Here is a 14453-nt window from a genome sequence, read left to right as displayed (position 1 = left end):
TCCATCACTTGCCCCAGGTTATTGAACAAGTACTAAGAGAACTGGGATTCAAACCCTGGTGTGTCTGACTCCCAAGTTCTAACTCTCCTTCCATCAAATCCTGTAAGGGAAATGTTTGCCTCTGTTAAACTCTAGCTGTTTCTGCAGGCTTAGATAAACCATCAACGGGACGACTGTAAATCATTCTGATTTGTGTATTCAAGAAAGTCCCTTTACTTCCTCTCCCAGTCAACACTTTGTTGGCGTTGTCAGGGTTATTATTGCAAATACCAAGAAGAATGAGGCACCGCTTTGCTAGAAGTATAGTGTTAGTGTTAGTTGCTCAGTCGTGTCTGACTCTTCACAACTCCTTGGACTCTAGCCCAGCAAGCTCCTCTGTCCATGGAATTCTCCAGGCAAGAATGCTGGAATGGGTTGCCATTCCCTTCTCCAAGGGATCTTCCCAACCCAGGGATTGAACCCTGCATTGCAGCCAGATTCTTTACCATCTGAGCCACCAGGGAAGATATAAGGCCACACTGGTTTTTCCCTTATGCTTGGTTAATTGCCATGTAACTTTAGATACGGGAAGTTTAACTATATAAGGGAAGTCATTCACTATTTAAGATTTCTTAATAACATTACTCAAATGCAGGTCTGCTATAGAAGAGCATGACCTTGATCTTGTTGCTGGGTCAGGGCATTGCCTTATCCCCGCCCCAGCCTGAAGCAATGCTTCCTCTTTCCTGGAACACGATCACTGCCACACATCAAGAAGTCAGATGCTGCTTAAACAAAAGCAAAGGTGCAAACCCTCACAACTACAAGTAGAGTGGGAGTGAGGGGAAATGTGCATTTATTGGACACTTCCTGAATGTCAGGCACTTTACATGTAATTTCATGTAATCTTTACAATAATCTCACAAAGCAGCTGTTATTCCCATTATACAGCAATGGAAACTGAGGCTCAGGGAGGTTTAGTAACTGGCTTGAGGTCACACAGCCAGTAAGAGGGACAGAGTCAATATTCAAATGTAGGCTTTTATGACCCAAAGTCTCAGCTCTGCCGACCTTGCTTTATTCATGCTGCTAACCATCTGGAGATCTGGAACAAGTATGAAGTCGGAATTGTTCACTTTGCCGCTGGATATTTGGAGTTGTAGAGACAAAGCTTCTATTATTCATGATCATGGGCCGTTCCCTCTGGAACTGCCAGGGCCATAAACTTTAACCACTTGTTTGGGGAAGTAAAAATTATACCTCCTGAATATGAGGTTGATCCTGTATCCTCTGGCATGACTCTTGATGAGGGCGGGAGGAAGGACACTTGACCTCTGCTGATCCGCAGGGCTGAGCATATGGATCCACGTAGACAAGAGCAGGGGCTTGGAAGGCCTGGTTTGAGGGCCTTACCACTGTGTGACCTCAGGCAACTCACTTAACGTATCTGAGCTTTCTTATCTGTAACACCAGGCTGTTAAGAGTACCAGTGTCACAAGACTGTGGAAATCCCTTGAAACAGAGGCTGGCACTGGATACATGAGTTTACCACCATTTTATCTGTTGCTTTTCTGAACAAGGTAGAGTAAGGAAATCGAGGCCTTGGATAAGCACTTAGAACGGCATCCGAAACACAGTGAATGTTCTAGAGGCACTTGCTGCACTTATTAGTGTAACCAGAGCCGTGTGAAATGTTTGCTGATTCTTCTGCCACCTCCACTCCCCTTGTTATATTTATGATGAAAACGTCGTAAAAGGCCAAAGGGAGGTGCTGCCTGTGTTTGATTCGGATTACCAAGGGTTATCTCACTTGTCTTTGCTTTTGCAGCTTTTTGTTTGAATTTAATTTTGTTGTAGTACAGTTGATTTACAACGTTGTGTTACTTTCTGCTGTACAGCAAAGTGATTCAGTTATACACGTTCGTGCGTACTAAGTCACTTCAGTACTGTCTGACTCCTCAACGCCATGGACTGTAGCCCACCAGGTTCTTCGGTCCAAGGGATTTTCCAGGCAAGAATACTGGAGTGGGTTGCCATGCCCTCCTCCAGGAGATTTTCCCGACCCACAGACTGAACCTGCATCTCTCACATCTACCTGCACTGGCAGGTGGATTCTTTACCCTTAGCCCCACCTGGAAAACCCTCAGCTATACACATACACCACCCTTATGGCAGAAAGTGAAGAAGAACTAAAGAGCCTCTTGATGAAAGTGAAAAAGGAGAGTGAAAAAGTTGGCTTAAAGCTTAACATTCAGAAAACAAAGATCATAGCATCTGGTCCCAACGCTTCATGACAAATAGATGGAGAAACAGTGGCAGACTTTATTTTGGTGGGAGGGGGCTCCAAAATTGCTGCAGATGGTGACTGCAGCCATGAAATTAAAAGACGCTTACTCCTTGGAAGGAAAGTTATGACCAACTTTGTGAAGTCACTTGTCAGTCATGTTGGACTTTTTGCAACCCCAGGGACTATAGCCTATCACGCTCCTCCGTCCATGGGATTTTCCAGGCAAGAGTACTGGAGTGGGTTGCCATTTCCTTCTCCAGAGGATCTTCCCAACCCAGGGAAGATGACCAATCTGGACAGCACATTAAAAAGCAGAGACATTACTTTGCCAACAAAGGTCCATCTAGTTAAGGCTATGGTTTTTTCCAGTGGTCATGTATGGATGTGAGAGTTGGACTATAAAGAAAGCTGAGTGCCAAAGAATTGAAGCTTTTGAACTGTGGTGTTGGAGAAGACTCTTGAGAGTCCCTTGGACTGCAAGGAGATCCAACCAGTCCATTCTGAAGGAGATCAGTCCTGAATATTCATTGGAAGGACTGACGCTGAAGCTGAAACTCCAATACTTTGGCCACCTGATGCAAAGAACTGACTCATTTGAAAAGACCCTGATGCTAGGAAAGATTGAGGGCAGGAGGAGAAACGGACGACAGAGGATGAGATGGTTGGATGGCATCACCGACTCAATGGACATGAGTCTGAGTGAACTCCAGGAGTTGGTGATGAACAGGGAGGCCTGGGGTGCTACAGTCCATGGGGCTGCAGAGTCGGACACGACTGAGTGACTGAACTGAACTGAACTGATACACACACATACATATATTCTTTTTCATGTTCTTTTCCATTATGGTTTGTCACAGGATATTAAATATAGTTGCCTATGCTATAGAGTAGGACCTTGTCATTTATCCATGTTATATATAGTATGGGGTTGGCAAAAAAGTTTGTTTGTTTTTCCCATAACATCTTACAGAAAAACCCAAATGACCTTTGTGGCCAACCCAATAGTTTGTATCAGATGGTCTTTGGAGAAAAGGTATCTTATTAAGGTAATTTCCACTCATCCACCAAACGGGTACTTGAGAAGTTGGATGAAACAGTGCAGGAAAGTGATTTATAATTGTAAGATAAATGTTTGTGCAAGGGGCTGAGGTGGGGATTAACGTTATTACCCTAAATGAAGCTGATTTTGAAAGTGGGTAACATTAGACCTGCAGGATGGAGGAATGCTGTGCTTGGATTTGGTCCTGCCCCCATTTCCCTCTGGATTTATGTGTCTCTGTTTTCTGTCTGAGTTCTTTCAGGAGGGCAGGGTGATGCTCATAAATAACTCAGCCCAATATTTGGTGCTCTGGGCAATTTATAAGTACTTTTAAAAAGCAAGCTCTCATTTTTTTCTTTCTTAGTAGTTACAGGAATTTAAAAAGAAACATTAGAGCTGAAGGGACTTCAGAGGTGATCCAGCATATCTCTTTTCTGAGTCCAAGAAGTCAAGCATATCACCCAAAGCTATCCCGCTAGTTATGGCAGGAACTACAGTCTAGTATTTACAACTTAAGACTTTTTGACTCTAAAGGTCAGAGATCTTTACTGAACCACATCTTGCCTGTATCTCCTTTCCTCTTCAATCTCAGGCATCAGCTGAGGATGCAAGTGACCTCACAATGAGGAAGCTGTCAGACTGAAGCCTGGCCAGGAGTGGGTGGGCAGGCTGTGTGGGGTTTAGAAGCCAGGAAACATGTTCTTTAGGGCACGGAGGAGTTTATCTTAAAAGTGAAGGGGTAAGGTAACTTAACAACTGGTCTTGGGACTTCCCTGGTGGTCCAGTGGTTGGGATTCTGAGCTTCCAAACCAGGGGTTGCAGGTACAATCCCTGGTTGGGGAACTAAGATACCACATGTTGTTGTTTAGTGGCTCAGTCGTGTCCAACTCTTGGTGACCCTGTGGACTGTAGTCCCCCAGGCTCCCCTGCTCATGGGATTTCCCAAGCAATAATACTGGAGTAGGTTGCCATTTCCAGCTCCGGGGGATCTTCCCAATGCAGGAATCGAACCTGCGTTTTCAGTTTGGCAGGCAGATTCTTTACCACCGAGCCAACCGGGAAGCAAGATCCCACATGCCGTGGCCAAAAAATAAAAATAGATGAATAATTCTATATGTAAACATCTGTACTAAGTTCATACTGATGTCATCAGTTCTAATCCATTACTACAAGGATCATTCTGGCCTCCTCCCCTTCCTTAAAAACAACATCAATAGCAAAAAAACCCAGAAAACAAGACTGATCTTATGTCTTATCTACCTGACAGTCCTGAAAAACACTTAGAGATCTATTTTGCAGTGTGTTGGAGCTTTGCCATTCCAGCCAGTAGACACCAGCCTTAAGATATAAACTAGTTCAAATGAAATAAAATAAAAAATTCACTTCTTAAGTTGAACTGGCCACATTAGGAGCCTCAGCAGCCAAACGTGGTTAATGGTTGTATATGAGCACAAACGTGGAACACTTTCGTCATCACAGAAAGTTCTACCAGACAGCTCTGTTGTGGAGGGCAGAAGGAGTTTGGGTGAGCTTAGATTAGAGTGAACTAGGCTGCAGCTTAGAGGAAGGAAGACATGTCTAAGTCATGGAGATTTACGGAGGGGACGCACCAGGCTGAGGGTGCATGGCTGCCCTCCGGGGTGTAGAGGCAGGATGATTATTCCCATGTCAGTGCAAGCAGGCAAAGGCCTTTTCTGCACAGTTGATACAGAAACATTTCTTAATCACTTCCCTTCTGTGAAGCTTTCTCTCTCCTCTTCACACAAACCCGATAAATTCTTTAAGGAGAAAGGCATCTAACTTCTTCTCTTCAGTCTCATCCAATAGCTACCAATCCAACTGATTCCTAAAAGAGCTGTCGGCTTTTACAGAGAGTGAATACAGTTCTGATCTCCACTGGAAAGGTGCAATTCAGGGACTCTGGTTATAAAAAGAACAGCAGGAAAGGTAATAATGTGGGCTAAGACAGGGACTGGGAAAGCGAGAGAAATTACAGGACCCCTACATCGGCATCTTTAAGACGATGGAACTCACAGATCACTCCTTCACGGAAGCCCGTGTTTAACTCTCCAACCTCAACTTCAGTAGTTAGTGATTTTCCACTTCTGTCTTTTAATCGTAACTCATATAACACGGCCTGGCCCAGAGTATGTTGGCAATAAACAATAGCCGACTCAAAGTGAACAGGCCAATACTGCCACAACACCTCAGGGTTTTTGCAGAGAAGGCATGGTACCCTTTTTGTTTTCATCTCTTCCTCCTCTGTAGTGCTGACGTCACAGCCGCCCCTCAAAAGACATTTGCTGAATAAGTGAATGCCTGGTATAGGCCTCTTATCTTCAAACAAACTTTCTTTGATGAAAATAGGATTCTGTATCCCTCTAGAACGAAACGCTCCAAATAGAAAGGCCTCTGCCTTTAGAGAGGATTAGAAATGGGCTGGTGGCTTTAGAATCACAGTGTATATCCCAGGGCCTCTGCAGCCGTTAATCAGTCTTTAGCTCTGCGGCAAATCTGTTTTCGATTATCAAATCAGGACATGGTAATTCAGAACATCCGAGCAGCTACTCTCCCGGTGAGACGCTTGCTCTACCGGATCCTGTGTGTCCCTGTTTGCTGGTTGCCAGAGTGACTGCTGGTATTGGGAGGAGCGGGTGGGGAAGCAAGGGGGCCTGCTTATGCTGCTGACATGATGGGAAGTGACATACGAGCCAACCAGTCACACTAGCTGCTCGGGGGACAGCTGAGACACTTCTCCGAGTTCTCCCCCACGTTGAGAGCATCTGAGGCCAACGTTTCTGTTGGCGACATGTGCAGAGCTCATAGGCTGTATATGTGAGCAGAAGTGGTACATTTTAGGGCCTGGAATAAAAGGACTGATTTCCAACAATAGGAAACTCATATTTAATCGAACAAAAGTCATCTACGAAGAAAGCACAGAGGCTGAAGGAAAGTATAAAGACTCTTTGTAAGGGCTCCCTAAGTCATATTATTTAAATTCAACTAAAAAAAAAAATCTCTTTCCATTTAGTCATGGGAGATGTTTAGGAGGTCTTTCCTATTTCTTTTCCTAGTTTTTGTTCCTTATGCAATTGGCTAAATTTGTTTTTGTTTTACAGATAAAAACACATCTCTTTGACTTTAAAAGCACTTTCATTAACTTGTATGAATGTAAAATGACATTATTTCATTTCCTCCAAAAAGGAAAGATACTGCATGAGCCATAAATGGCAATGGAATTAGCTAGCTGTTCCTTGGCTTTCCAAAAGCCAACAAGAAAGATTCTAGAATTTTCTCCAGGTCTCTTCCCAAATGTAGGGGCATTTTCTGACCTGTTTGATGATCTAATGATACAATAAATGTGGCCCCACTTGGAAATAAGATTCTTTTGCTTTGTAAGAAGAAACCTCAAGGGACATTTACAAAAAGTTTGATGTTCCTCTGCATTTTTTTGGAGAAAAATTGTGCATCTTTGAATGTCTTGAAATTTAGAGCTATATTTCTGGAGTACTCCTGTGAAAGTTCATTTTCTCTGATGCTAGAATTACTGTTTTCCTTTGCTTCATTTTAAATGCAGCATGATTTCTAGAGGCTGGTCACAGCTCAATCAGGTATATGCAGGTATATCATTCCAAAACAACAGGCCTTGGTTGAGGGAGGGAGAGATGTCTGATGATATAAAAACAACCCACACGCCAGGTCTAGGGAGGTGACTGTCTTTTTTCAGATTTTCCATGGAAAGTCTCAGGGAACTCTTCCTAGGCCATAACCTGAATCCTTTTGATGACAGCTTTCAGAAAGCAGAAAATAGTGTCATTACCAAAAAAAAAAAAAATCACAAACCCAATGCCTGCTCTAGGTAAGGGTTCTAGAGGTTTCTAGGGGCCTCAGACAGGCTAAAGGGCCAATCCTTGAATCTCTATACAGCATTTTTGTGCACTGTGAAGACACTTGATAAATATTTGTTCAGTTAATCAGAGTGAAAGTGTTAGTCTCTGAGTCCTGTCTGACTCTTCGTGACCAGATGGATTGTAACCCACCAGACTCCTCTATCCACGGGGTTTTCCCAGCAAGAATATTGGAGTGAGTTGCCATGCCCTCCTTCAGGGGATCTTCCTGACCCAGGGATTGAACCCAGGTCTCCCGCATTGCAGCCAGACTCTTCACCATCTCAGCCACCAGGGAAGCCCAATGAATCAATGAATGAGTATACTATTTCATGTCTTACTGGTGAGATATTACACAACTCTCATCACATACCCCAAAATTAAGACCCACAGGAGACCCATTTAAAAGCAGATGTCTAAAGAATCACAGTCTCCCTTCTCTAAAGAATATACCAGAGCAGAGCTTCTTAAACTGTACTGTCCACATGAGTCCCTGGAGTCTTATCAAAACACAGACTCTGATACAGGGGACTGGGGTAGGGCTTGAGATGTAGCATTTCTGACAAGCTTCCAGGGTGCAGAGGCTGCTGGTTGCAGGGGCTATACTCTTGAGTAGCAAGGACATATTGCCTATGGCTTTTTTTTTTCCTGATTGAAGTATAGTTGACTCACAATATTCTATTAGTCTCACATATACAACATAGTAATTCAACATTTCTATAGATTGCACTCCATATAATGTTAATACAAAATATCGGCTATATTCCTTGTGTTGTGCAATGTATCCTTGTAGCTTGTATTTTATACCTAGTAGTTTTACAGCCTAAGTTTAAATGATACCCTTTCAAAGTTAAGGCCCTGAGGAGCATCGCCTTACCTTCTCCTACTGTTGACAGCAATGCAAACTGCGAGAATCAAAGCCAAGGCCAGGAGAGATGCCAAGATGATCAGCCATTCTGGTGGGAAGCCAAAGACATGCATGAGCTTGGGGAATGCACTTTATAAATTGGTCCAAACAAGAGCTACAGTCAGCTCTACACATGGGTCCAACCAAAGGTCTAGCCAACAGCCAGCTAATAGTGGAAGAACCATTTTGCTATAGGTCTTTGTCTAACAGGCCTGTTTATCATACCTTATGATCAATCAAGATTTCCAAGTTCCCCCAGGAGAAACACATTTCCAAAAAGCATAGAATGAACTGTAAAATCTGTAGATGCCTTTGGTGCGATATTATTAAATAAATTAAAAGAATGTTCCTTAAAAGTATCATTCCTTTTCTATATGAGAGCATTTGCATTGTATTTTATTAAGGAACAAAAATGGAGGTCATATACTAGTGGGTGGCAGAAATGACATCCCTGTGGAGCGGTCAGGAGGGTCATTTGGCAAAATTTGTCAAAATCCTTCAAAATGTACAGCCTTTGATCCATCAGTTATACTTCTAGGAATATAGGACCTCAGACTTGGCTATAAAGATGTTTCTTACTGAGCTATTTATAAAAGTTGGAAACCATCTACTATTCAACAATAAGGGATTGGTTAAATGAATTAGGGTCCATCCACTGTACTGTGTACTAAGATATAGAGGAAGACTATTTAATGACATTGAAAAGCTGTGACCAGCCAGCTGGGGATGAGTTTACTAAACAGTGTGTCAAATTACATGTTTGTGTAGAAATCAGATAGAAAAATAATGGAAAAGACACACATGAAAATGATTACTATGGTACTCTGGATGGTGAGGTAGATAACAAGGGAACTCTATTTTTACCCTTTTGTTCAACAGTATTCTCGAAAATGCCTCCAATAATTAGTGTATCACTTGTAAACCAATAAAATCTTACATACATGTTTTTAAAACCAAGCTACAGTAGGATTAAAATATAACTTGACAATCTGAATAAATGTAATAGCAAAGTAGATTGTATATCCATGCAATGAACAGAAGCTGAAGGAACAAGAAAGATGGGAAGTCATTCACTGGCTATTCTTCTTGGAGACACTTCATTTTCCTCTGATTTCTTTCTCAGTACTGCCTCAGCCTAACCCCTCCCTGATTTGATGAGTCTGGGGAGGGAGGCTGAGTCAGGAGATGGAGAGGCTGACAGAAAGGTATCCTTTCTGTTCTTTCCCGGTGGGTCTAGCCCTAAGATGCTCCACACTCTCTCTCACTAGAGCTGGGGAAAGTCCTGCTGCTCGATTATAGCAACTGCCTCCCACCACCCCCTTAGTCCATTCCTCCGACTTCACATGCTCTGCTCAGGGAAGTCAAGGCAAGGGGACATAGGCCACACCATGTTCTGCCCTCTTCCTAAGGGAGGCTCCGCTTGAGAGCTCTGTAGAGCAGAGAATTAAAAGAATAATTGACAACTCTAGGAAAAACCTTCCTTAATTGTAATCCCACTTTACACATGTCCAGTTTGGAGCCTAAGCCAAAGAAAGCATTTGCCTCAAATGCCTTAAATCTTGATGCTCAAGGGAGCCAGGTGGCCCAGCCCTCTCACCATATTCTTAAACTTTCTTCCCTCTGAATCAGTAAAGATTGTCCCTCGTGAAAAGTAGTTTGGGGGCCAGAAGAATATTTTCACTCCACCCAATGCACATGACTCTTGTATTTCCCCATCGTCTGCAATGTGAGGAGAAAGTTACACATCCACCCTCCAACCCGGAAATAGAGAGGGAACTGGCCTCAAGTTCCTGTCCCCTGGGACAGGAAGATCACTCACTTGGGGAGGGAGCTTTAGTAACTAACAAGGCACTTCTCTGGGACAGACTAGGGACAGGTCCAAACATGAGCTCAGCCAATTTATGGGATCAAGGCAGAAGGAAAGATTTCATTCTTTCTCAAGGGGCTGTGGTACTGCATTCACCCTTTAGCTCACAAAGAGGAGCCATCAGGTTCAAGGGCAGACATGTAGGAGAATGTGCTTTCCAACTGGTCTCTTCTTCCCTTCTGTGACGTTCAGAGAGACCTGCTTTTAGTATTTCTTTCCTTCACAGCTCAAAACTCACCTGGAATTTGAGGTTTCCGTATAGGACCTGAGGTTGTGTTTGCCCCATGGTCTTCACTCCCACTTGAGTGTCCTAAAGAGAAAAAACAACAATTCTCAACAAACGGAACGTGTAACCAGGAGTTTCTTACTGAGCAACACATAAGGCCAAACTCTACATGCTACATCATTGCAAAGCTATAGATCCAACCCACAGACATCCATTTTGTGTTGTATGAAAGAAACATCCCTCCAGAAAAGCTCTCTTTGATTAAGGGTAAGGCTTAGAAATGTCATTTTTCAACAAGAGTATGAGAATTTTCAGCAGTAGTACTATGCAGTATTTAAGAGGCTATAAATCAATCAAGATAGCCCTGCATTCAAGTCCTACCTCTGTCTCTCACCAGTAATATCTGCTGGGACAAGTCATCTCTCGCCAGGTCTGTTTTCTCACTCATAATATAGGGGTAATAATAGAATCTGCTTCATCATCATTTTATAGAGGTTTAAAGAAGTGAACAAGAAGGGTAATTGTGTGCAGTTACTGTAATAGGGAAGAACTTTTTATATTACCAGCTAATCATTAAAGAAATGCTATCTATAAGCTTAAATTATACATAGTGGCCCATCTCTGGGAACCCTGCCTTCTAGGGAATGAGCATTAACCTAAAATATCTTGGTCTAGTTCCTAGGAAGCATCCTGACAAGCCCCACCTGTGAATGACTGCAGAAAGGAAGAAATTAACAAGCCTGATGGAAACCAGGAGAAGTTTGATTTCACTTCTGTCCCTATTAGTATAAAAGAAGCCTGAATTCTAACTCAAGCAAGATGGTTCTTTGGGACACCAGTCCACCATCTTTGTCTGCTGGCTTTACAAATAAAGTCACTAATCCTTGATCCACCAACTCATCTCTTGATTTATTGGCCTGTTGTACCGCAAGCAGTACAATCTTCAACTCGGCAACATTACAATTCTCTATTTTTAATTTAAGACCTTGCTACCCTTGACCAGCAACATCACCATGGGAGCTTGCTGGTAATACACAGCTTCAGGTTTCATCCCAAACCTCAGAATCTTCATTTTAACAAGATCCCCAGGGGATTCAAATGCTTCAGGTAGTTCAAAGCAAACCTAAAAATTACGTCCAACATCTTCAATAGTCATAAACATAAAAAAAAAAGAGATTCAGGGTAGGGTGGGGTGGGCAATGTCCCTTTTTCTTTGTGAAAAATCACCCTAAGGAGAGTGCAGGCTAATATGTCTATATTCACAAAACATGTACTTCTTAGAAGACAACATTCTCTGCTGCTACAAAATCAAATAAGGAGACAAAGAATCCAAACTGGAAGGAAGCAGGAAGAATCACAAGATAAAGAATTCACAAGTCAGAACAGGAGGTTCATCACAATGAGGGAGGAATCATGTTTTAAATGAAACTTCCAAGGCATTTTGTGAAGAGACTCACCCAAATGAAAGCTTTGGTGTGTGTGCGCATGCGTGTGTGTTTGTGTGTTGTGTGTGTGTGTTGTGCTTCCTCCACTGTTTCAAAACAAAATGTGAAAAATTCCCACTAAAATGAACTCTTTCCCCCTACCCAATGGGAACCCACTGCAAAATCCTGAAGGGTTCCCAGGGAAGTAAAAAAAACAGGAAGTCTGTTTGGCTACTCAATGAATGAAGATGTTGTTGTCGGTCAGTTGCTCAGCCGTGTCCGACTCTTTGTGACCCCATGAAGATGGGCAGAACTTAAACAGCCTTTTCTCAGAGTCAAATTTCTGACTGTACATGGTGAACTCTGAAATTTTGATGGCTGTGGTTATTTTGAGTAGAATGGCTCCTGTTTATGCAATTCAATGTACTCAGTTCAGTTCAGTTCAGTCACTCAGTAGTGTCCAACTCTTTGCGACCACATGAATCACACCACGCCAGGCCTGCCTGTCCATCACCAACTCCCGGAGTTCACTCACACTCACGTCCATCGAGTCAGTGATGCCATCCAGCCATCTCATCCTCTGTCGTCCCCTTCTCCTCCTGCCCCCAATCCCTCCCAGCATCAGAGTCTTTTCCAATGAGTCAACTCTTCGCACGAGGTGGCCAAAGTACTGGAGTTTCAGCTTTAGCATCATTCCTTCCAAAGAAATCCCAGGGCTGATCTCCTTTAGAATAGACTGGTTGGATCTCCTTGCAGCCCAAGGGACTCTCAAGAGTCTTCTCCAACAACACAGTTCAAAAGCATCAATTCTTCGGCGCTCAGCCTTCTTCACAGTTTATGTGATTCAATGTATTAGTTAAACTCAAAATGGAGCAAAACAAATTCTACTGGACATTTGGCTGTTTCAGCAGGCCATTTTGACAGTGCCTTCTGTCAGTCAGAAGGAATCCAAGGGGCTTCCTCTAGCTGCCTCCCAGAGGCCTTGGTCATTACTGGCAGGTGCTAGCCTGAACAGGTCATGGGATACTAGCCATCTAAACTACAGATCTTTGCCTTGAAAACCACTTAAGGGGTACAGCCACTCTCGCTGGTCTGTGTCTGACTCACAGCAGCCTTTGATATTTGAACGGGAGGCCCTCAATGGGTCATCATCTCTTTATTTTGATTTTCATAAAAAGTGCTCCCAGAAAGGAAAGATCTGGGTGTGTGTACAACCAGATGAGACCTTCCATTTGAACAACACACACCTACTCAGGAGGCAAACATTAGAGACTAACCCCTGCCCACCTGATTCTTACTTCAGGAAAGAGCCGGAAAAGACAAATGAGACCCAGCAGGCCTGGTCTTGCACCCTAGAGCTCGGTGAATCCAGCCGGGGTAGGGCTGGTTGGGAAGTAAGTTCTGCAAAGAGGGATGCTTGACAATGCAGTTGGGAGGTGAGATCCAATCTGAGACATGTGCACAGGTGGCTCACACTGTGAGGAAAAAGTCTAAACAGTGCTTCTCAAACTTTAAAGTATATACAGACTGCCTAGTGGGAGCAGGGTGGGGTAGGCCTGGAATACAGTTCTTGATTCAGTGGTCTGGGGAGTCCGCATTTCCAGACAGCTCTTAGGTGATGTCCCTGCCACTGGTCCAGGGACCATGCTTGGAGTGGCTAAAATCACTTGATTTTAAAAAGCACCCCCCACCCAAAAAAAAAACCCCAAAACTAAAGAGCACCTCCTTATAGTAATAGCTCCATATAATTTTCAAAACACTTTCATATTTTTAATACAGCATGCTCTTCACAAGAGCTCTAGGAGGTAACAGAGGCCTGTGTCCTGATCTCCTTTTTTACTAATAAATCGAAACTGGAAAAGGTTAAATGCCCCACCCAAGGCCCCCAGAGAGCCTGGGACTTCTGTCTTTATTTTAGAAGCATTTCTACTGGGCCCCTACATCCCTATGCTCTTACAGGATAGGTTATTACTGAAGCCACCATGTAAATATCCATTTCAGTATTTGCTTTAAGTGTGTGAACCCTCAAGCTTGGAGGCAACCCTACTCCCAGCTGGGAAGGAGGGGAAGGGCAATAGTTCATATGGGGTTACGTGGCTGGCATGGGGTCACCTGGGCTGGCAATAATCAGGGAGACCACAGTGAGACAGCATCGGCAGAACCTTTCAGGAGCAACGTTAGTGATCACAAGTCAACCTGCCTCATGGCAGACTTTTGCTGCCTGGAGTGATATTTCTAGAGGCGTGATCATTACAGTAATTATGGCAGTAATGATGGTCATTACAGGGTATTTCTCCAGATCATGCTTCTGAGAGGCAACACAAGATCCCTGGGCTTAAAACCTGGCTTCACCATTCAACTCTACCAAGTCAACTCAGCCATGCTGCTTAGCCTCTCTAAGCCTTATTTTCTCATTTGTAATACTAGGATAATACAATTACTGACATAATTAAATAAGAACATAAAAGATGAAATACAGGGAATCACCGATACCTGACTGTTGATCTACAGAAGTGGCAGTTTCAGATGGTCCAACCTAACACGTGTAAAGTGTTCAGAATGATGCCACCAGCCCACAGTAAATTCTCAGTAAAGGCCATGTGCGGTGGGCAGGGGAATTATGCTAAAGACTTTACAAGTATACATCATTTAGTCTTTAAAACAAGAGCCTTAAAGTCTTTAAAGAGCTTTAAAACAAGAGTCTTTAAAACAAGGCAGGTGTGCATGTGTGTGCATGCTTGGTCACTTCCGACTCTTTGTGACCCCATGGACTGTATCCATGGGGTTTTCTTAGCAAAAATACTGGAGTGGATTGCCATTTCCTCCTCCAGGGGACC

At 43.3% G+C, this 14453-nt stretch overlaps 1 protein-coding gene across 5 annotated transcripts in view; it reads right to left on the bottom strand.

The window, feature by feature from the left end:
* CD44 (CD44 molecule (IN blood group)) overlaps positions 1-14453 on the bottom strand; it is an 89293-nt gene that overhangs the window by 1367 nt on the left and 73473 nt on the right. For all 5 annotated transcript variants that reach the window (XM_068988283.1, XM_068988284.1, XM_068988285.1 and 2 more), the window contains 2 exons: positions 10205-10276; positions 8070-8148 (listed from right to left, as the gene is read on the bottom strand). In XM_068988283.1, coding sequence (XP_068844384.1) covers positions 8070-8148; positions 10205-10276 — 151 coding nt within the window. The remainder of the gene's footprint in view (positions 1-8069; positions 8149-10204; positions 10277-14453) is intronic.

This window comes from Capricornis sumatraensis, chromosome 16 (assembly GCF_032405125.1).
Source record: "Capricornis sumatraensis isolate serow.1 chromosome 16, serow.2, whole genome shotgun sequence".
In the NCBI taxonomy this organism is placed as follows: Eukaryota; Metazoa; Chordata; class Mammalia; order Artiodactyla; family Bovidae; genus Capricornis; species Capricornis sumatraensis.
The sequence above is the reverse complement of the archived record's forward strand: the minus strand, read 5'-3'. Positions and strand labels throughout refer to the sequence as shown.